The sequence below is a fragment of the Mercurialis annua genome, linkage group LG7 (assembly GCF_937616625.2).
Source record: "Mercurialis annua linkage group LG7, ddMerAnnu1.2, whole genome shotgun sequence".
Taxonomy (NCBI): domain Eukaryota; kingdom Viridiplantae; phylum Streptophyta; class Magnoliopsida; order Malpighiales; family Euphorbiaceae; genus Mercurialis; species Mercurialis annua.
The window spans coordinates 46,584,265-46,608,543 of NC_065576.1; the positions used below are offsets into that span (position 1 = coordinate 46,584,265).

General features: G+C 32.3%; 3 protein-coding genes across 4 annotated transcripts; all 3 read right to left on the reverse strand.

Annotated features, from left to right (window-relative positions):
* Positions 1–963: 963 nt before the first annotated feature.
* LOC126657320 (phospholipase A(1) LCAT3) lies at positions 964–5,152 on the reverse strand. The gene is made up of 11 exons (XM_050351989.2): positions 4,788–5,152; positions 4,226–4,317; positions 3,965–4,092; positions 3,659–3,794; positions 3,522–3,573; positions 3,163–3,263; positions 2,866–3,045; positions 2,427–2,584; positions 1,906–1,960; positions 1,598–1,651; positions 964–1,294 (listed from the first exon to the last, which is right to left on the reverse strand). Exons 1-11 carry the CDS (start codon positions 5,005–5,007, stop codon positions 1,115–1,117), a joined length of 1,356 nt encoding a protein of 451 aa, XP_050207946.1. The 5' UTR covers positions 5,008–5,152; the 3' UTR covers positions 964–1,114.
* Positions 5,153–5,888: 736 nt separating this feature from the next.
* On the reverse strand, positions 5,889–11,276 carry LOC126655953 (TMV resistance protein N-like). The gene is made up of 5 exons (XM_050350367.2): positions 10,653–11,276; positions 8,281–9,394; positions 7,908–8,186; positions 6,816–7,793; positions 5,889–6,723 (listed from the first exon to the last, which is right to left on the reverse strand). Exons 1-5 carry the CDS (start codon positions 11,114–11,116, stop codon positions 6,100–6,102), a joined length of 3,459 nt encoding a protein of 1,152 aa, XP_050206324.1. The 5' UTR covers positions 11,117–11,276; the 3' UTR covers positions 5,889–6,099.
* Positions 11,277–18,432: 7,156 nt separating this feature from the next.
* LOC126655258 (TMV resistance protein N-like) lies at positions 18,433–23,996 on the reverse strand. Of its 2 annotated transcripts, none has more exons than XM_050349363.2 (5): positions 23,484–23,996; positions 21,256–22,357; positions 20,892–21,167; positions 19,843–20,805; positions 18,433–19,181 (listed from the first exon to the last, which is right to left on the reverse strand). In XM_050349363.2, exons 1-5 carry the CDS (start codon positions 23,954–23,956, stop codon positions 18,573–18,575), a joined length of 3,423 nt encoding a protein of 1,140 aa, XP_050205320.1. In that variant the 5' UTR covers positions 23,957–23,996; the 3' UTR covers positions 18,433–18,572. The 2 variants fall into 2 exon arrangements, with proteins under 2 accessions (XP_050205320.1, XP_050205321.1); XM_050349364.2 differs by lacking the exon at positions 23,484–23,996 and adding an exon at positions 22,612–22,805.
* Positions 23,997–24,279: the final 283 nt, after the last annotated feature.

Consider the following 24,279-nt stretch of genomic DNA (forward strand, 5'->3'; position numbering starts at 1 on the left):
ATTCGGAGACAATTTTAATATTTAAAATGCTAAATATTAAAAATAAAATTAAAAATAAAATTATTAATATTATTTGATGATAAAAGGACCCAATTTGAATATTTGTTAGTGTAGGGACTCAATTTCCAAAACAATTAGTGCGGGACCCAATTTGAATATTTGTTAGTGTAGGGACTCAATTTCCAAAACAATTAGTGCGGGACGCAATTTGGATATTTTTTAGTGTAGGGACTCAATTTAAAAAATAATGACAATGCGGGGACTCAATTACACATTTTGCATCTGTTAGTTTTTAACGTCATCTACATTCCGTTTACTCGCTTACCGATAGAGACTTGAAATAGATATTTTTGATAGTGCAGGAATTTATTATGGATGTTTTTGAGTGCAGGGACCCAAATTAAAAAAGACGACAAATACAGAGACCCAAATATACGTTTGGCCATAACATTATCATAGATATTATCATAATGTTATAATGTTATCATGACATTATGATAATATCTATGATAATGTTATATGATAAAACATCATTTGATAATCATGTGGATATACATATCTACATTATCATATCGTTATCATAACATTGCAGTATGATAAGTAGAAGATAACGAAGTATGATAAAGTTATGGTAATTGTATGATAACGTATGTAAAAAAATAAATTACATAAGAATTCATGATACCAGTATGATAAAATTATGATGACCAGATAATAACACAGTAGATTATAATTGTTTTAAGTACCCAGATTAGAAACATAAATCTGGGGAAAACGTGAGATATTTTCTGTAACTTTTCCGTGTTGAGATAAAAAGTACAAATATTTTTATTTTTAAGGAAATACGTAAACTTCCCAATTATAAAAGCTCAAGTCTGCATATAAAAATTGACCTTTTACAGGTTCGGGCTCGAACGGTCTTGAGAAATAAAATAAAGGACGGGCCTAGGTGGGCTAGACAGGTACCCAAAAATGGTTGGGGATTGCTGCTTAATGAGCTAACTTTGAGGTTTTTCTAGTTTGCCAAACATAACTATGTCTTAAAATGAATTGAATACAGTATCATATTTACAACACACTGAAACTAATACATACATGTTTCAACCAGATATATTCACACCTTCACATCTGAAATTGAAGCTGCGTCCATTACTCTGCATGTTCTTGAATGCTTACTTTGCTTCTGCTCAATCCCCAACCATTTCTGTATATATGAAAATACAGTTTTGTCTCGTAGTAGTCCGCGATGACTAGCCACAATTCCTACTCTGTCAACTGCATCAAATCCGTCCGCCTGTGCAATATAAACATGCTTTAACCCAATTCAAAGAGAAAAACAACTAATATGGAGAAATTAATGGTTGCATTAGACAGTTTACATCATCGTCGTCGTCATCATCGTCGCTCCAATGCCCCAGAACGACAACATTCAGTGGTTGCGAGAGAATGTTAAAATTAGGAGAAGGTTGTGACAAATTATTTCAATCCAATCAAAAGATATGGACAGACAAGATGATCATGATTATGGAATGTTAGGAACTACCTTAGCTGTGAAAACATAAAAAAAGAAAAAGAAATGAAAGGTCAGAGCAATTACCTTAGCTGATTCTGCAGGAACAGTCCCATCTCCATCCACATAAGAATATAGGGGCTGAGACAAATAATATGTTCGAGAAAAACATAGGTCATAAGAGAAACAATAAATTTAAAACTAAAGGAACAAGGACTGCTCAATCAGGACAGTTTGATATCAACTTAAGTTTCAACAAGAACAAAAAGACATTATTTTGTTTAAGATATAATGACAATTAATCAGAATCAGGGTTAGGAAAATGATCTTATGAAGGATTCTTAGGCGATAGCTATGTTATAATTCATGTGACTATAGGTAAATTAACCACTCACCACAGTATGACAGACTTCAGATAAGTCCTCAATGGGAGATGCCTCCGTACCATATCTGCATCAGATGCACAACCAGATCAGTTTCGACAAAAAAAGTAATCGCAAATTTAAGCTAGTACCGCAGGACAAAAAATAATATATCATATGAATGCAATTTATGCTTCAGCGTCTGCCTTAACCATATCATATCATGATTTACTCATGACCATTGAAGGGTATGAAGTGAATCTCTAAATAAAGGAGTCATGTATGCTTACGCAGTAGTCCCTGGCTCAAGTTTCGATTGTTTAGGAGCTATTCAAAATTTTGTGATGCAGTCATACAAGAATTACTACCAGCTTAGCGCATTCTATCGAACATAACAACACATTTTCCCTACCACTTATTTGATTGGTTCGAATGGAGACACTTAATTATCACAAACCATTTAGATGTCCACAAATATTGCATGTGTGGACCAGTTTCTTCCAATTATTTAACCGTTAACTCAAGTTGTTCCAGAGATTATTTCTCGTACATACCGAACATCAAAAGGTGTATCATTTGATGTCCCAAAAATGTTATAAAAAGAAACTCCTTGTGGCAGTTTTGCATGATTCAGAATGTGGCGAGTGCCAGCAGCCCATTTGAGAATGTAAAAGTTGAAGGGTAGAGAAACTTTGTTTCCATCATAGTTTAACTGCAACAGAGACAGACCTAAAATATTTTAGGTTGCATATTATCAAAAAAGCGCAAAAATGCCTATCAAAGTACATAAGAATGTAAAACAACAAATTGCATATCATAAACACAAATGATATATTTTCCTTTTGTTTCCCTTCTTATTTGTCTATTTCGTTCTTATTTTTGCTTCATGTACAACTTGCACAATCTAAGATCGGAAGACAGTGACTTGTAATTAAATGATCAAATCTAAGCATGTCTGCAAGAATTTCATGAGACTTCAGACAAAACAGTTACCTCATTATTCCTCAATGCTTCTTGAAATAGAGCGATACTGTCATGTGGACTATAAGACTCCAGCTTAACTGAAGTTTCTTCATCATCTGATTGCTTCCGCCAAACCTGAATTTGCGGTTGCCTTTCCCACTTGAAATCTGGATTTGGTAACATTTCATATATTGATGGGCACTCAATAAGCTATATGCAAACGGAAAAGCATATGCATGTAAGTCATTTGAAATGTCACCAAATATCGGTATAATATCAACATCGTAACTAGATAACCAGCAAGAGTACGACGAAAAGAAAAATTACCAACTGATGCATTGTCCACCTAGATACAAAGAAGTTGCTCTCAAAGCCTTCAACAAATTGCAACCCAGTTAACAGCGAATCGTTAATGCATCCAGGTGCACCTGTTATTTGAAGTCAAGCTTGGGTTGATAAGGTTTTGCAATGGAAGGATAAAAGAAAAGGATGTATAAAGTAGTGGTAAAATTAAATTAATAGTTAAACGGTTCATTAAGGAACGGACAAGGTCTTATGAACGACTGATAATATTTCTCAAAGAACAAAAGTTAATAGTGGAAGACATATTTTCAGGCATCTATTATCCTTATTAAATAATATTGATTAATTACTCTGCATCCATAACATGATGGATTCCGTCATACCTTGGAAAGGGCATCCAATACAGATCCACTTGTTCACTAACTTGGAAAATACCTGACAAGAAACAAGTTGAAATCACCGTACTTTAGTCGATGATGTTTAGTGAAATTTCTTCAGTCAAGAAGAAAAATATGCGTACATCTGTATGAAGTGACATGAAACATGACACCAACAGTCCCCCCATTGAATGTGATATTACATTAACTTTTCTATGCCCAGAAGCTTCATAAGCCGTTTCGAGCTTTGCTTTAAAACCTTCCATTAATTTGTCAATTCTGCCAACAATAGGGAATATTTACGGACCTCGTATTGACTAAGGATTATATGCGATAGAAAAACTTTCTACATTAAAGGACACAATCACGTCTATTTAGACTTATCGCAATTCGATTCACATGACAAATATACACGAAAAGAATACAAATGTATGTGGAAAATACCTTACCTATTGCTTTGCCGGAAATCATAACCATATCCAAACAATGTGGTTCCTTTCTTATATCCACATTTTACAAGCATATCAATCATATCGTGAAAATGATATACCTCCGTCAAATGTATCAATTGCACAAGCTGGAACATACAACAAAAAAAAAGTTTAGTCTTTTGGATTGAAAAAGGCTGAAACTTTAATACGTAAGTAACAAATAGCAACATGACCAATTACTAAGTTTAAAACAATGACCAACAGCGTTTAAAATCCTACCAATGATGGATCTAAAACGTCAATTGCATATAGTCCATGATCATCATCCGGGACCACAATTTCGGAGCTGTCATCCAATACTTCTGTATAACCTACAAAAAGAGAAAACTAAAGAACCGTAGAGGAGACGACTACTTAACGGAATGTAATGATAGAAACTAAAAGAAAGTAAACAAGTAGTAAATCCGATAAACATGCTGCAATTATATTAGAAAGTAGAACTTAAAGCATTGGATATATAAGTTAAGCAAATTCTACTATCAAGATCACACATCTAAGGATGACACTTTCTCCTAAGAATAATTATACAACACAACAGTTAATGCCACTCAATCGTTCGTATAACAAACTAATGAGGCGTTTAATGATAAAAAAAATAAGTAATAATTAAAGATTCCTATCGCAAATAGACATTGGCTTGTTGTAAAAATACGTGCGACAACCCTGTGAATCCAACTAAGTACTAGAAAAGCAAACATTACAATCGATAAACCAATCAACATGCATAACTAGAAACATGCAAATTTAACATAAAAAACAGAGAGATGAAGAGAGATTATACCAGTGTTGGGATTATATAAAGACCAAATTTTCTTCTTGAACTCATAGTCAGCCAAAAGAATCCGTACCCAAACCCGGGTCTCAAACCTGGAGTTTTTCCTCTTCGAATGCAGAATGGACCCTCCAATTCCGGACACTAGTAGAACCGGGTCACAGTCAAGGTCCGTATCATGCAGAGTCTGATTTCCAAAACAGGGGCAGAAACTGAAGTTTCTGAGCATGATGAGTTCAACCCGAATAAGAGAATTCGGGTTTGGGCATCTGCGTAAATGACAGTGGCAAACTGGCAGAGAAGCTGGCAGTGGCAGGTATCTGGAAGGTGCCGTCACTTGTAACTGTGGAGTGTTTTTAAAATACTAAAGTTTGCAACTTCACCCTTAAACTTTTTGTTTATTATTCTTCTGTTAATTTTTTTATCAGCTTCTTATACATTAATGATGCTATAAAATGACAATTGATGTTTTGAATGGACAGAATTGGCAATGTAATTAGAGTTCAGGGGGGGAAACATAAATAACAGAAAATATTGAATGAGATTCTTGGTGTGTAATGGTGACACATTGGATTTATTTGTGAAAGTAATTGCCACTTATTGAACTATTACACCTAACTGTTTTGCTTGTCAAAGGTGACCATTGACTAGTGGGTATGAGTATGACTCGTATATATCCGTTAAACCGAACCGAACCTAGATTATCGTATTTTTGAAAATAAAACCGAACCAAAATTCTTGAGAAAATGATAATTTTTCAAACCAAACCGGTCAGTTTGGTTCGGTTTTTCAGTTCAGTTAACACTAAAACCTGACTGGAACTTTTTATACTCCGAACTAAACCAACAAACCAAAATTATTTTATAATATCAAACTGAACCAAATTTATTAGTTCAGTTCGGTTTTGGGTTTTTGCTCACCCCTATTTATAGGTTTCATGAACACACTAAAATAACGAGTGAAAAGTTATTGGTTTTTTAACAAAAATGAATGGTTCAAAATGACAAGAAAATGAAGGTTATACCAACCGCTAGTGGATAAATTGAAGGGTATAAAAATAGAATTGGTATATGCTAAAGAATTATGCTTTTGCTACTTATTTGGACAACATACTAGTAATTGATAATGACATTAAATAACAGTTTGCTAAATAAACAACTTCAACTCTTGATTCTTATTCTTTTACATTGCACAAAAACTTATCGAGACCTAAATACGTTTGTTTCCGTTTTCGGAAACACTTTTACAACTCTAGAACTTTATATTTATAATATATTTACGTAAAGATGTTTTCGTGCAACATAGCTTATGCTCAAGACAATTAATCTGCAGTCATTTTTAACCTTTTTGAGTGGAGTCCGTTACCACCACATTTGTCGCTGCCATTGTTGATGGCTTCTTCCGGTCTACTACTTTCATCATGGCTTCTCTTGCATATATCAGAATCATTATGAGAGGATAGACCCAAATCATCAAAATTTCTATGACATTGAATTAGTTCACCAACATCATGATCATATATTATGCGTAGTCCGCAGCGCTTCACCTTCAAACCATTTGAGGAGATTGACGCCTTGAGGTTTCCACACGATTCCCACCAATCTACGCAGCTCAATGAACTGCGCGGTATGAAGTTGAACCAAAGCTGCTCTGACCTGATATCCACATCTTGAGAAATATGCATTGATGGGCGACCTAGAAACAGAAGTTCATCTGGCGTTACCCATGCATGTAAATCGCAGAAAAGTGTATTTCCTTCTGATGATGGAAGCACATCATGGCCTTCAAAAACAACACAAATTGCAAATCCCATCCATCTATCAGTGAACCAATGTTGAGGCAACTGCAATTCTAATGATGAACCCATTTTCTGATAGTTGAACCACTCGGGAACTTCATTTCCAGCTAAACACATCGACACGTGAGACCTTGGATTGAACAGCCCCTAAAATAAGCAAAGTAATAAATTCTGTCAGAAAATTAAAATTCTGTATGAAAAATTAAAAATAAATAAGAACGTTAGATGTGCTGACCAACCTGAGAGCTGTGCCTCAGCAGGAAATGCAAGTAACTGGTCAGCCTGGCAAATGCTGAACAGTTTTTGCCTTGAATCTCAACCAACTCTATCCGATTAACAAATGTTAAAGCTGAAGCTTTCGGATCATCTTTTTCCAATGGATTTGGGAAATTTCCTTGTGCAGTCAAACCTTCCGCACTTAGATTTACAATACTCGACGAAAGATGAGGCAATGACTGAAGCCTTTCACAATTTGGAATGCACAGATTTGCCTTTTTGCAGTGTCTTGTAACAGTTTTCGGAACCAAAGTCCCCAAGGAAGAGCAACCATCTGTGCTTAGGTATAAAATACCAACCGGAAGAGTTGGCAATAACTGCAGTTTCTTGCAATTTTCAAATCTAAGATCATCAAGTTTAGAAAGTCTGCAAATGCTTGTAGGAACACTAATAAAATGATTCCCGCTTAGATTTAATGTCTCCAGAGATGGGAAGCAGCCCAGATCATCGGGAAGTGCACCTTCTATGATATTGCAGTAGCTTAAATCTAATGTTTTCAAAGAACTCAGAACTGCAATAGAAGGCATAAAATCCATCAAATTTAGAGTCTTCCTTGGCAAAAACCATGAAGGGAGGATAAAATCCCAGGGTTTAGCTGATGCTAGTTGTTTTTCAAAAATTCCACCAATGTCTATTTTCTCCAAACAATTCATATCCCGTAACCTTTCAGGCAAGTTTTCAAGTTTTGAGCAGCCATGCAGCATAAGAGTCTTAAGAGACTTCAAATCGCATATGCTGTCAGGAATCCTGACTAGACTTTTGCAGTCCTTCAAGTTCAGTAACACAAGCCTTTTCAAAGTTCCAATTGATTGGTGCACCTCATATAATCTTGTGCATCCTTCCAGATTCAGCTTTTCAAGATTTGGGACATCTCTGAAGTCAATAGTCTTGATTAAGTTAACGGAATAACTCAAATCTATAACCTTTAACATCTTCAGAGGCTGCAATTCATATGAATAAAGTACATTAGAATGATTGAAGATGGAAAATTTAGCATCAATCATGAATTTAAAAGAGTAAACATATCAACCGTGAATTTAAAAGAGTAAACATACTTTGATTCCCTTCCATAACAGTTCAATGTTGCTTGATTGCAGATGGAGCTCGACAAGTTTGTCTGGCTGGAATGTGGATGGAAGAGATTTGAAAGGATATCCTTCCCAATCAAGATATCTTAACTTATTCGAAAGATACTCCAGGCCGTCAGAGAACTGTAGATTTTGAAGTCTGAGCAATCTCAGCTTTCGCATACTCTTAAAAGCTTTAGCACTCAACTGCTTTTCACTTTCCTGCTCACATGAGTCTAGCACAATTCCCTCGATCTCTTCTGTTCCCTAAAAATAACCAAGCAATGATTTACAGTCAGGTTTACAGTCAGGAAAATGCAGAAATCTACGGTTTTACATTCAAAAAGTACTATGACCTTACCGTATTATTTGACAGGACATGATGGACATCCTTATAAAGCCACAATCTGCTTCTCTTTCCCGGTTCTTCATAGCATGATCTACGAACAATTTCTCGACCCAATTCTTGGAGTAAGTCGTGCATCCAAATTCTATCATCTGAAATAGTTATAAGAGATTTACTGAGAAGAACTCTTATTCCAATCTCTGCATAGAACCCACAAGCTTCCAGTACTTTGATCACGTAATCTTTATCCTCTCCTTTAAAGAAACAAGCAATATCTAGGAAAACTTTCTTCTCTATTTCGTGCAATCCATCAATACTAATAGAAAGCTTATCTAGTATTTCTTTGTTGGGAATTTCCTTCAGCCTATCTAATGCACTTAGCCACTCATCTACAGATTTATCAAACAAAAATGAGCCAAGAACATCAAGAGCTAATGGAAGACCACTAGCATAATTGACAAAGCTATTAGCTAGCTCTACGTACCCATCTAAAGGATAATCACTTTTAAAGGCTTTTGAACAAAAGAGATGAAGGGCTTCATAGCAATCTAATCCTTCGACCCTGTAAATTCTTTCTATACCATGACATGACAACAAATGTTCATCTCTGGTTGTTATGATTATTCTACTTCCACTTCCAAACCAATCACTCATTCCTGCTAACGACTTTAACTGCTCCAAATGGTTAACATCATCAAGAATGATAAGGACCTTTTTATGCCTCAACCTAGATTTGATCTCATTCACTCCACCATGAACATCCCAAACTATTATGTTTCTGTCCATTAGGATTTCAGAAAGAAGTTGTTCCTGTAAGGAAATTAAACCACTTCTCTCCTCTAATTCTCTAACATTTGCAAGAAAACAACTCCCTTCGTATTCACAGGATAACTCCGCATACACAGCTCTAGCAATGGTTGTCTTACCTATACCGCCCATCCCACAAATTCCTACAAACCGAACATCATCCGCTTCCCCTTCCCCTATACCTAAATGTGAATACATCATTTCATCCAATCTTGAATCTATTCCAACAAAAGAATTCGATGGACCTGAGAATCTATGACTTGATTTTCTCAATTTCATTAGTACCTCTTCAACAATTTCTTCAATAAGATCCGACTCATGCCTGTAGAAGTTACAATTAAGCAGTTGCAAGTTATAAGCTTTTCCAAGTAGGACTACCATCATGTTTCTTTTAAGGATATCACACAAGAGATTAAGTCAAAATTACTGCTTGCATTTCAGTCACATTAAAGTTTTTCTTTTTTTTGGTAACATGGACTCACTCCCCCGAGTCAAAGCCCAAGATCACCATCAAACCACGGAATGTGGACCACCGCAAGCCCACATACCTGGCAATTACGGGCAGTGGCGGATCCAGAAATTTTTTCCAGCCCGGGCTAATTGAATGTCAATAATACATTTAAATATCATTTAAATAAATTTTATATTGATAATAACGATATTAGATATTTTAATAGCAAATAATTTATAGGAGATTACGCTTCGTCCATTTTTTAAAAATTGTTTTTACGAACATGTTCTTATCATTTTTTTTGTTTTACAAAAATATGTTTTTTAAGCTTTTTATTTTTGTAATAATATGCTCCTTTACAATATATTAAAAAACTACCAATAATATATATATATATAAAGCACATTTTTGCAATAAGAAAAAATTACTAAGATTATTAGAATAAATAATTTTGGGTTGAAGATATTAAATATGTTCTATATTTAAAAATTGAGCATTAAGTTAGAAAATAGGATAATGAAGTTGGTTAAAAAATGTGGAAAACTAATTAAAATTTGATGAATAGTTAACAGAAAAATAATTGTGAGAAATCTTAATTGGGTAGGTAATGGGCAACGCTGTTGGCATCAATCCGGTTGTACTTAAATTTGCACAGTATTAAATTAAATTTTAAGAGTCATGGGCTTTAGTGTCGGTGTTAAGCCCATCAGTCCCATTAAACCTAAAAAGATTGTCCCCTTCCTTCTCTTTTATCTTTTCTTCTTCAGCAGATATATTTAAGCGCAGGCAGCCATGGCTGAAGCTCAAAATTTCACGTCGACCTTCATCGTTCACACCTCTGATTTTCGATTTTTCTATTTCAGCCCGTGCTCTGGCCTACCCTAGCCTGAACGTAGATCCGCCCCTGATTACGGGCCATATTAGCCAGCAGTCTAGTCCCACACCACTCTATCTACTAGAAAGGGCGTAGCGGGAGTTCCACGACCAGACTTGGACCACTAGACCAAATCCGTGCACGAAAACAATACTTTTCTAAAATAAATAGATAAAACAGTAATTTTGACCTCAATTATCCCTTTTTTTACATGCAATCAATTAGCAGAAAAATGAACACAAATAAAATTCTAACCTGTCCTGAATATCCCATCCACTGAGGTTAGCCATTGCAGTAGCTGCACCTCTCCACTGCTGCACCTTCCAAATATCATCTCTAAAAACCTGCTCATGCTTACAAAACGAATCACCAAATTTCCCGGTTTGTTTTCTCACCTCGGCCGGGTCCACACTGTAGAAAACCGGCAAGACTATCTGCCCCTTGGTTTTCATGCAATGAAAAATCTCCACAAGCTCGTCTAAGCAGCTAGACGAAGAAGCGAAATTCGTAGAGAATATGACTACGGAAACGGTCGAATTTTGGATTGCTTTACTGATTTGTTGGCCGGGAATGATTTCCGGTGATTGATTCCGGTTGAAGGTGGTGATTCCTTTTTGAGATAAGGCGGCGTAGAGATGACTGGTGAAATTCTTGGCGGTGTCTTCGCCTCTGAAGCTGAGAAAAACGTCGTATTTCCATGGAAGAGCAAGAGCAGACATTTTACTGGGTGGCAAGAAAATTAATCTGAATTGAAGAAAAAATGGACTAAATTGAAAGAAAATAATTAATGTTGGAAGAATTAATGAATGTTTTAAGATTTGGGCATGGTATTAAATATAGAGACAGAGACACGGTCAGTTCATAAAATTCAAGTTGACGCGTCAATTGAAATTGGAGTGTGGATTTTGTTTGGTAAGAAGTTTGGAATTTTTCATTGGGTTACGTTTGCTTTTTTAATTCTCAATTAGACATGTTTTTCCAGTAAAGAGTCGTTCCGGTCCTTAAATTTATAAATTTGACGGATTGACAGTTTAATTGTAAACTCGAGCCATATTTGCATATATTTTTAGAGTAGGTAAATGGTAAATTCAATATTTTGTGTTAATTCTTTTATACTCTTTTAATAATTTAATTGTATATGAAGTTTTTTTTATTTAATTCAATCCATGAAATGATAAATTTTATCGTCGATTCATTCACCCAATGGAGACTTATTATATTTTAATTGATTAAAACAAATTAAATGATCTATATCCTTCTAAAAATTAATTTTTCTTATAAATATTTTATAAATTAGAGAGTAAACAATGTATTTAACGGTGTGGTTAGGGATGTGATTATTTAATAGTTTCATGATATAATAATTTGTTGAGAATATATAATTATAAAAAAATTATATTAGCATTTAAATGTTATGTACTCTCTTTATTCCGTAAAAATCAAAAAAATAAAGCTATTTTTTGTACCATAAATATAAAGAAAAATAGTTGTTTTTAATACTAAGTTATTATAATATTCTTAGACTTTACTCATATAAACATTAATTAAATTATTGTTTCAATGTGTGACCTTATACATATATTGTGGCTTTAGTTTTATAAATCATTGATTGATATTAATTTGCTTTAAAAGTTAAAAGAATAATTTAAAAAATTATCATAAATTAAGTACAATAATCAACTAAATTCTTAATTTTAGTAAAAGTGTAAATTGCAATTTTAAAGAAAAAAAATCAAATTGATTAACTTGATCTATCATATTTAATTATTTGCATTAGTATTATAAAATAAATAATATGAATTAACTTAATATAATTAGGATATTTTAATTTGAATTATTTATTTTATAACAAAGAATGTATGTTAAAAATGAAAGGAACTTATCCTTCCGAAGACTGGTGAAATTCTTGGAAGTATTAGAAACACATTACTCCTTCCGGTCCATAATATTTGTCACATTTGGTCATTTCACATAAATTAAAAAAATAATAAATATGTCTTGATTTGTGTATAGTTTTACTAAATTGTTCATATTAATTACCACTTGTTTTATATTTGACTAGTTCTTTTAACCTTACAAAGTATCTATTGTTAGGGATAATTTTGAAAAATAGCAATTAATGCTTTCTTGAAACTCTAATGTGACAAATATTATGAACCAAAAACAAATATTATGAACTAAAAAAAATTCTCAAAGCGATAAATATTATGGACCGGAGAAAATATATTTCTATAATAGACCAATTGACGCGGTGATGGTTTTGAATTGAATTAATTGATATTTGAAAGGAAAAATAAAAGCTTTAAGAACAATTATTTTAAGGCCGCGTCAGTTTTATAATCAGCAAAAAGTATTTACGATAAATAATTATATTTAATTATGATTTATTTCTTAAATATTATATGATATTGTACATTTCTTATTAGTTTATTCTATGGATAATAATGCCCCAACTATTGAGTGAATATTATTCTGGCTTTCAATATGTAGCCACTTTCAAGATTCAGGTTGACGCGTTGAAGGAATACTGTAGTTTGAGGAGTGTATTACATATATCGATTGTATCACGTTATATTTATAACAAGCTAATGAATATTTGCGATAATTTTTTTTAATTATAATTTAATTTTTTTACTATTAACTTTCTGACAGTTAATGTATCATTGGTTTGTTGTATAAATAACAATTCTGTGCAATAATTTTTTTAGTTGGAATGTCATTTTTTTCTTTTTAAAAAAAAATCTATTTTTAGTGTTTCAATTTTTTATCTTAGTGTTTTGATGTATTTTTTATATAATTGAAGAGGATGAGCACCTGTGGAAAAATTTGAACTTACAATCTAGCAATTTGCTGTTTAGCGTTTACATTATTTGAGTTATAATTTATTAGTTTTAAGGTCAAATGACCAAAAAAGACCAAACCTTCATGAAAGTTTCATAAAAATCCAGACCTTTTAATTTTATCCAATTTATTCTGAAATGCATGATTTTGTTTCAATTTTGTCCAATTATGTAATTTTGCTCATTTTGCGCCTACGTGGCGCTGATGTGGCATGTCACACATCAACGCCACATAAGTAAAATTATGTAGTTGGACAATTTTTTCAAACTTTTCATCCTCTAATCCATAGTCGTTTAATGCACTTTTTGTTGTTGCAACAACTATATTGTTTTGGCCGTTTTAAATGACCAATACGACATCGGATAAGGCATTTAGAATATAAATGACACAAATATAAAAAAGTAAAGCTTTTTTATGCTAAAAAAATAAAAAAAATTGGGATGTGTGGCGTCACGCCTTGTAGAATGTTCCTAAATAAAAAAAAATCGAAAGAGTATGATATTATTATAATAATAACTCATAAAAAATAATTTTATTAATTGTTTGATAATTAAAAAATAATCACTATAAAAAATACAGTACTTAGCAACAATAATTTTACAGCTAATTTTTTACTGCTAAAAAACATTTGGCATCAATAATTTTAAAAGTTGACGTCATTAGTTAGTTCTAAGCAGCATTTTACAGCAAATTTTATTGCCAATTACTTTAGACAATGTTTAATTAGCAGCCACATGATATAATTTTTTTATTGCTATATGTTAATAGTAATAATTTTAGCACTATTAGCAGCATTAAAATTTACTGCTAATTTTAGTATTCTTAAAAGAAACTCTTCAATATACTTTTAAAAATCGAAACACTAATTTAAAAAAAAGAAACTTTAATATTAAAATGAAATTATAAAAATTTGTTACTATCTTTTTTTTTATCAAAGATAGATATATTGAAGAACAGGATTAAAGTATAATAATAAAAAAATAGTCTTTTAAATACCCTAATCTCAAAATATACGAAGCAAATGATAATAATAAAAAAAGAAAAATTAAGTCGAAATCCCGCTAATCTTGCCATTTTGGCATCTAACACGAAACTAAGTTCTGGTTGGAGTGTCTAAATTTGAAACTTGATCTATTATGCTAAGAAACCGGTTGAACTTTTAAGTTTTCAACCTTTGCAATCATGTTATTTAAGAAAATCTAAAAGATAGAGATTTACCAATATAAAATTAAATATTAAAATAAATAACAAAAATAACAAATAATATAATATTGAAGAAAAATTTCAATATTTAGAGGTTCGTGCATTTTAAGAAACAAGAAATTTTTAATATGCAAGCCAAAAAGACTTTAAAAATTTATGTTCGGACCATAGAGTCTTAACATGCAACTCAAAAAAATCAAGAATTAAACATGATTTTTTAAATGCTTCAACGATTGAACCTGCAAAAGAACACAACTTACTCCAATAATGGAGTAATTATTGAAGCAAACCAAAATAAAATAAAGAAAAAAAAAAGCTGGTGGAGGAGATGGTTTTCCGGCCAAAATAACCGGAAAACCACCTTCTCAAACTAAAAATCTAAAAAGTGTTTAGAGAGAAGATAGAAAGCGTTATTTTTTAGAGAGAGAATGGGTTCGGCAGGTCATTGTACGTGGAGACCAAGAAAAACGTAGCTCTTGACTTAGACACTATTTTCTTTTCTTTGGTAAGAAGTTTGGAAGATTAGTCTTGGAGTTTCCTCGACTTTTCATTTGCCTAATTTGTTCTCAATTTGGCACGTTTAACATAAAAACAATAATGGAAGTTTATGCTTAACAATAATTAGATTAAGCATTTCCATAAGTGAAATGTTCCTACAAGTATAGGATATAACTTGAGGTTGAACCGAGTTGAACCAGATTAGAAAAACGTACTAGACTTTAGAAATCATGGTCATGAGCAGATATGTCAATTCTATACTAAAATTAAATTATGCAAAGTTAGAAGAATTTGAATTTAATGTAAACATGTTCGTGTCATGAACATATCAATTCGCTTATAACATGATTAACTGTTTGTCTAAATAAATTATTATACACACTTAATCCTTTCAAGACAATTGTACATTTTTAATTTAAAACTATCATAATAAATTTATATATTGTCAAACAAATAAATAAATTTAAACATGTCACTCAGATTTATCTGCAGGATCAAATAAACCCTCAACATTCAGAAAAGTTCAAATATGTCACTAACATCTTGAAAAATGAACAACTAGATCCTCCGATTTCGACAATCAGACCTCCAACGTCTTATTTATAAGTTAAAATGGAAACGTGAGTGTTCACTTTTAAAAACGTTGAAGGTATATTTGAATTTTTTTGACAGACTGGACCATGAAAAATAGTGTCTAGACTTAATGGTGGTTATGGAATGTGGCCTTCAACAGGTGATTCCCACTGAAGTTTGATAATGATTATTGAAGGAGTCATCAGATTTGAATGAGAAAATTCAAAACCGAGTTTTCAAATATTACTTTCACTTGTTTAGTCATTTGATTAAAAAAATAAAAACTACTCATAAGTCATAAGATTAAGTCCTGCATAATACTTTCATTTTAACTACTATTTTTTTTTTGTTGCAAAATAAAATTATGCAAGTTCCAAAATAGGGGATCGTCGTGATATTTAACTGAGAAAAAATTATACATAATAATGTTTGGATTATTTTGAATCTATTATTTCAAGTTTGAACATGATTTTGGATTATTTCGCTTCTATTATTTTAATATTTGAACATGATATTTCAAAATAAATATTTTTAATTTTAAAAAATATATCAAATAACTGTTTTTATCTATTTTTCATACCAGAGTGCTAAAAGAACCATATTTATTTAATTTTGGTTGTCATTTGGAGAGAACAAAATAATAAAGAGTTTATATCATTTCATGGCTCCTATCAGGAAAAAATGAGGGTAGGGTCACTAGGGTGCTTTATGCAATGGAATTAAAATAATATATCAGAACTCTAGATTTAAAATTATTTATGATTTTATAAATATTTTGGTAATTAAAAAAATACTCAAGTTTTTTGATAATTAGGAGATGGGGGAGCGCTTGTGGGAGAAATCAATCCCGCAATCTAGCAGATTGCTGCCTAGCGCCTATACCGTTTGAACTATAACTGATTGGTAAAAAAAATACTCCAGTTAAAAGCACATGTTGATATGCTTTTAATAAGTTAAATTACTAATTAAATAAATAGTATAAAATAATAATTTATAGTAATAGTTTAGACCAAGGCGGATGCACTTAGAGAAGGGTAGGGTCCATCATCCAAACCAAAAAGAAAAATCTATGTCTTAGACTGCTAGTATATGTAATTATCAAATAAAATTATGGCCCATGTCCATCAAAATTTTAAATTTTCTAAATTAACCAAATATGCCTTTAACATAGATAATGAATGTTAGTAATGCAAATTAAAAATTATAAATCATTGAATATAAATAATATTTTTAGTTGAAAATATTTATTGGTAAATTATATTGAGTAATTATAAAAAAACATTTGAAGTTGATTAATAAATTTTCAGCTTTTCTATTTTCCGATTTAACATATGAACTAATTCTTATTCAAAAATATTTTAATAATAATATAAAGATACAAATTTTTAAAGAAAATAAAAAAAAATTCTTCTGGCTAATTTTAGAAAATTGCTGAAAATTTAAATTATTTAATATTATATATTGAAAAATATATACTTGAAGTGTCAGTAACGATATAATTATTTAACATTTTATAATATGAAAAATAGTTCATGTCAATTATAATAAAATATTTTGTTGTCTTAATTGGTTAATTAACATAAATATATACCTATATTATTTTAATTTTTTAATACATATATATATGGACCCCACCATATATAATTTCTAGATCCGCCACTGCTTTATACACAAATGATATAATTAACCTTTTTCCAATTAAAAATTTAAATTCATATCTCTTAAAAATTTAAGTGCATGCGAGCCGTAGCCAGTTTTGGCTCAGTTTTCCTCAGCATCTTCTAGAAGTTTTGGGTTCAATTTAGCTACAAGCCAATAGGTTAGATTTTACTTAAAAAGTAATTTTTAAAATAATACTAATAATATAACTAATCCCTCTTAAGAGCATCTCCAACAAACTCTTTAAAAGTGTTTAACTCTATATTTTAAAGAGTTTAGCACTAAAATAGAGATCCAGTGAACTCTTCATAATACAAATTTTAAATAGAGAGTGAGTTTAACTCTCTACATGTGAAGAGCCAAACTCACTCTCTATTTCTTATCTTTTTAATATAATTTCAAATTTAAAACACATGGATTATCTTTTTGTTTCCAAAAAATATTTTTTTATATTTTTCTCAACATAAAATATATAAAAAATAAAATTACAACAAAAGAAAATAAATATAGCAATTAAATAAATTAAATTTTATTAAAAAAATATAGTAAAGTGCTATATTTTAAAGAGTCCATTGGAGTAAAATTTAAAATTCTACTCTTTATATAAAAGATGCTCTTTATATTCAAAAATATGGTCTTTATAATGGAGAGCACCATTGGAGATGCTCTAACCTCTACTAAGTACTAACCATGTCTTAGTTACAAAAATCTAATAGCAGAGTCAAATTATTCAAATATGAGTTTTAAAATTAAATCTCTCTCTTTTTTATATATAATAAGCAAAATGCAATCTTTTATAGAAATGAAAATCATTTGTGATGAATCAATTTTATTGCTGAAAAATTAAAAAGAAAAGGAGAGAAAGAACACATACTATAGAAAATGTTGCAATAAATTAAGATGAATAAACAAAGTTTCTAGTATGGTTCCTTCTCAAAATTTCTAGTGCATATGTCGATTTAGTTTGGAATCGACCGTAACCGACCGACAAAAGTTTGTTGAATTTTTAAAACAAATCGAACTATAAGTTTGTATTATATCAAAGAGAGAGAGAAATTCTAATCTATATTAATACTTTTAATTTTCTTATTCGTTTTTTTTTTTCAGTTTTTAAAGTATCCAAACCGAAATAAAAACTGAACACCGAACTTCTATACGATTACAAACCGAACGAAACCATATTCATTAAATAACCAAATCCTATTTCAATTCGGTTGGATTCAGTTTATGGTCTGATTCGGTATTTGCATTGACTTCTCAATGAAACAATAACTAAAGATGAATATATTAAAACTTTTTTTAACAAGAATAAAACTTATTATTTTGAATACATAATTAATTACAACTCGTTTAAATAAAACAAACTTAATCCTTGAATAGAATTTAGAGCGGTAATAATCTTTAGCTCTCAGAATCCTCAGTCATTCTCATTCTCTTATAAGACAATTTATTAACCAGGTTGCTACTTTCATTTTCACTGCAGTCATCATGCTTTCTCTTGCCTCTATCAGCATTAAGAACACTGATGAGACCCAAGTTCTGAAAAGGTCTGCTGCATAGAATTAATTCGTCGAGATCGCGACTAAATATAGCACGAAACCCGGAATACTTCACTCTCAACTGCACAGAAGAAAATGTCACCTTCAAGTTGTTACAAGCTTCCCACATATCTAAACACGTTAAAGAGCTACGCGGCATGTAGCTGAACCAAAGTTGATCAGATGCGGGATTGCTTGAGTCCATTGAGATTTCAACGGCAGAGCTACCGAGAAAGAAATCCTGATCCTCTGAAATACATGCATTCAAATTGCAGACGATGCTGTTTGTATCTGAGGAATGCTCGTGGAATTCAAAGGCGATACAAAATGCAAATCCCATCCACTTATTAGTCCACCAAAATGGAGGCAACTGCACTTTCAATGAAGATCCTGTTTCCTGATAGTTAAACCAACCGGGGATTTCACTTCCGGCTAAACACATGGATATCTGAGAGCTTGGATTAAATAGTCCCTGCATCGACATTAATAGCCACAATGTTCAGTTATAGCTTCATAAATCTAAACAGAAAAGTTGAAAGAACTAACTCCATGTTTGGTTCCCGGAATAGAATAGCTAATTTGGGATTGATTCTTAAGATATCCGCATTATTATATTTTTTCATTTTGATAATGAAGCTTTAATTTGTTTCATTTTAGTTACTAAACTTTAATTTCATTTCAACATGAGGTTTTTTCGGCCAAAAATGTATATATAACAATCGGTTTTTGCTTATTTTTACCTGAAAACTTGTCATGTGCGCATAATTTTATTCCAATGGAAATTATGCATACTTGGCAAGTTTTCAAGTAAAAATAAGCAAAATTCGGTTGTTACATATGCATTTTTAGGCACAAACTCGTTGAAATAAAATTAAAATTTAACAGCCAAAATGAAACGAGTCAAAGTTTGATCATCAAAATGAAATAAGACGATAGATTTGGATATCCTCATAATCAATCACCTATCTTTTTGGAGAAAACTTATTTCATAAAAAATGTAGAATTATAATTCCACGGAATTACTATTATTTATCTAAAATTTGAATCAAAGCAAAGCTTATATTCTTTAATAATTTTATGAAGCAAAACATCACATTAGAAGTTCATTAGCAATTGGGAGAAAAGAGGCAGACCTGAGAGCTGTGCCTTAGCAGGTAATGAAGATAACTAGTCAGCCTGGCAAATACACTTGTGTTTTCACTTTGAACCTCAGTCAACTTCAAGCAGCTTACAAATGTCAATGACGAAGAATCCGAGGTGGGGTTTTCTTGGGACGTTAAACCATCCACACTCAGATCTAAAATACTGGATGAGATATCTGGTAACAGCTGAAGCCTCCTGCAACCGTCAACATAGAGATTCTCGAGTTTGAATTGTTTGCTGATGCTTCTTGGTAGCAAACTTTGCAATGCAGTGCAACCATCCATACTAAGATATAAAATACTTGACGGAAGATTCGGAAACGATTGAAGCTTCTTGCAATCAGCAAACCGCAAATCTTCGAGTTTCGAAAGTCTGCTAATGCTCGAAGGTATGCTAAGAAAATCATTCCCACTCAGGTTGAATGTTTTCAGAAACGGGAAGCAGCTCAGATCATTGGGAAGTGCTCCTTCCATTAGATTGCAGTAACTTAAATTCAATGACCTCAACGACCGCAAGGATAATATAGAAGGCACTGTCACGGCCAATGGATTATGATCTTTCTTCCACGGCAAAAACCGTGAAGGAAGAAGAAAATCCCATAGCTTATTCGATGAAAATTGCCTTTGAGCAATTCCACCAACATTGAGCTTCTCCAAACATGCCATATCACCCAACCTTTTTGGCAATTTCGCAAGTCTCGAGCAGCTTTCCAAATTAAGAAACTTAAGGGACTTCAGATAACATATGCTATCTGGCAGCATTGCAAGGCTTCTGCAGTCCTTCAAGTTCAACGAAACCAGCTTTCTCAAAACTCCAATCGACTGATGAACATTGGAAAGTCTCGTGCAACCTTCAAAATTCAAACTTTCAAGGTTAGGGACCTCCTTGAAATCCATAGTCTTCAGTAAATTAGCAGAGTAACTAAGATCAATGACCTTCAGCATCTTTAAAGGCTGTGAAGAAAAATCTAAAAGTTAGCATCAATAACTTAAACAAAACTATGCATTCAAGGACTCGGGAAATTAGTTAACATACTTACTTTGATCCCCTTCCACAAAATTTCCATGTTACTACAGCGCATATGGAGTTCAACAAGTTCATCTGGCTGGAAAGTAGAAGGTAAATATCTGAAAGGATATCTATCCCATTCTAGATATTTTAACTTATTTGAAATATAAGAAAGGCCTTGTGAAAGATGCAAATTTCTAATTTTGAGCAACCTTAGATTTTTCATCTTCATGAAGGCCTCAGGGATCAATTGTTCATCTTCATGTTCGCATGAATCAACGACTATGGCTTGAACTCGTTCTGTTCCCTGAAAAATGAGCACATAAAGAAACAACAATCAGTTTCCCCCTATAGACTGAAACTTGCAATGTTAGCAAGAAGAGTAAATTATTTACCGTATCGGTTGATAGAACATGGTGAACATCCTTATAAAGCCAGATCCTACTTCTTTCTCCTGGTTCTTCTGGTGATTCTCGCCGAACAATATCTCGACCCATTTCTTGAAGTAAATCGTGCATCCATATTCTCTCTTTCGAAATTTTTATGAGAGACCGACTGACAAGAACTTTAATTCCAATGTCTGGATACAAACCACAACTATCCAATACTTCATACACATAATCTTTATCCTGTCCATTGAAAAAGCAAGCAATATCGAGGAATAGTTCTTTCTCCATTTTCTCCAACCCATCAAAGCTTATAGAAAGCTTATCCAAAATTTCTTGATTTGGAATTTCTTTCAATCTATCCAATGCACTTTTCCACTCACTTACAGATTTACCAAACAGAAAGGAACCAATAACATCAAGAGCTAATGGAAGGCCATTGCAGTAATTCACAAACTGAATGGAGAGCTCCAAATAATCCTCTGCATGAAGACCATTTCTAAAAGCTTTTAAACGAAAAAGCTGAAGGGCTTCGTCGTGACTCAATCCTTCAACTCTATAAATTTTATCTACTCCATGGCATTTCAACAAATGTTCATCTCTACTGGTTACAATTATTCTACTTCCCTTCCCAAACCAGTCATGCATGCCGGCTAACATTTTTAGCTGATCCAAGTGATTCACATCATCAAGAATGATAAGAACCCGCTTCTGAGAAAGCCTAGTACTAATCTCATTCATGCCACTAAAAGAATCGCATAAAGTTATGCTCCTATCCATAAGAATTTCGGAAAGAAGTTGTCTTTGCAAGTGAACTAAACCTCTCCTCTCCTCAACTTCCCTAACATTAGCTAAAAAGCTACAACCATCAAACTGAGAAGATAATTCCTCATGAACAAATCGAGCAATAGTAGTCTTACCAATCCCGCCCATCCCACAAATCCCGACAAACTGAACATCATTCAACTGTCCTAAATCCAAACACATACTCATTTCCACCAAGCGCGAATTCATCCCTACGAAATTCTTAGCTGCACTTGTATCTAAACTTGATTTTCTCTGCCTACGTAGAACTTCCTTCACAATTTCTTGAACAAGCTCTGACTCATGCCTGCAGAGAACCAATAACTAGCATGGTCACGTCACCAGACAACAAGCAGCAAGATACAATTTAGCTAACATGATCAACAATATATGTTAGACTAAAGAAGTAGTTGATTATCAAATTAAATTGAAACATATAAAATTAAATGCTAAGATCAAGATCAAGAACAAACCAAAAATTATAAACCAAATGAACAATTAACCAATACCATATTAAAAAAAGCTAAAAAAAAATCCAAAGAAGTAAAACAATGAACTAACCTTGAAAAGATGGGATTAATTTGCTTGTGATTTGGTTACAATTGTTCCTTATATAATGGTTTATTGATTTAAAGATTAGATTTTTGATAGAAAATTCAAAATAGTCAACCATTCATTAAATTTCGCGTACAATTTCCTGTTGGAAATTTGGAATCATCGTCGGTGGTGAATTATTCAGGGAAATTTCATTTCTTTGTTTGGGCGCGTAGAAGACCAAGACTTTTTGTTCTCACTAAATTACCAAAAGACCCCTCTGATATTTACTTATTCCAAATTTAGTCCTCGATGTTTTCACCATATAAAATTGGATAAATTCATCGGTATTTTACTTTTTCAATTTTTTTTATTTTAATGTCTGACTTTTTGTTGTTTTTCTTATCGGTATTTCAACTATTTAAAAAATACATCAAATGAGTTTTTATTTATTTTCCTACTGGCAAATAAGGCTAAAAATTATTTTAAAATCTATTGTAGAAGAGATAACACAATATTTTATTTTATTTTTGCAAAAATACATATAAAAAATCTAATACAAATCTATGAAAAATCATACTTTATAAGAAAAAATAAAAAAGAAGTCATTTTTGTAAAAACAAAACATATTCTTATAAATATTTGAGTAAGAAGCGCACTTTATCACTAATATGACTTATCGATTTAAGTAGAATATAAAAAAAAAATATCTTTTATCATATGAGTGATCGAAAAAGCGGCTAAACACACTTGTTGGTATATTCAGAAAAACTGAAACACTAATATGGAAAAAATGAAAGTTCAGACACCAAAACATAAATTTAAAAAAGTTCCGAAACCATTGATGTAACTTTTCCTATAAAAACTCATAAAGATCAGTTAAAACTAAATGAAATTACCTGTCATCGGAGTCAAAGCCGGCAAGATTAGCGAATTCAGTAATCACAAATCGCCACCGTTGAACTTTCAGTAAATCGTCCTTAAACCTAACTTCATGTTCAGCAAACGCTTTACCAAATCCTCCGGTCAGTTTCCTCACCTCCGACGGATTCACATTATAAAAAACCGGAATTACCATTTGCCCCTTCATTTTCATGCACTTATGAATCTCCGCTAGTTCATCCAAACACCACGACGAAGAAGCGTACGTTCTTGAAAAAACAATCACTGCAATTCTTGAATCTTGAATCGCTTTTAATAGCTCCTGAGAAATCGTTTTGCCTCGCACCAGTTCTTGATCGTCCCGGAATGTGATCATTCCTTTTTGACATAAGGCGGCGTAGAGGTGGCCAGTGAAGTTTTTCCGCGTGTCTTCGCCTCGGAAGCTGAGGAATACGTCGTATTTCCATGACTGAACTGAAGAAGATGACATGATCGGAGAATTATTGCTTGTAGCTTGTGATAAGTGTTTAAAGATTGTATATATTCATAAAGTGGGAGCCTACCGAACGCGTTTATGAAGAAACTTAGTATAATAGTGTAGTATTTTTAAGTCTCAGGTCAAGTCATGTTTGCCTGCCAAGTTGGTTACTTTTTGTTTGACATTTCTTATGAAACCATTCTGCTACTGACTGTTCAGTTAGAAAATGGATCGAGAGAGCGTATCAATTATGGGAATTTCCATGCAATTACATCTTAATCCAGCACAAGAAAAGAAGGAATTTTCCAAATGGAGCATTCGGAGAAAAATCGGTG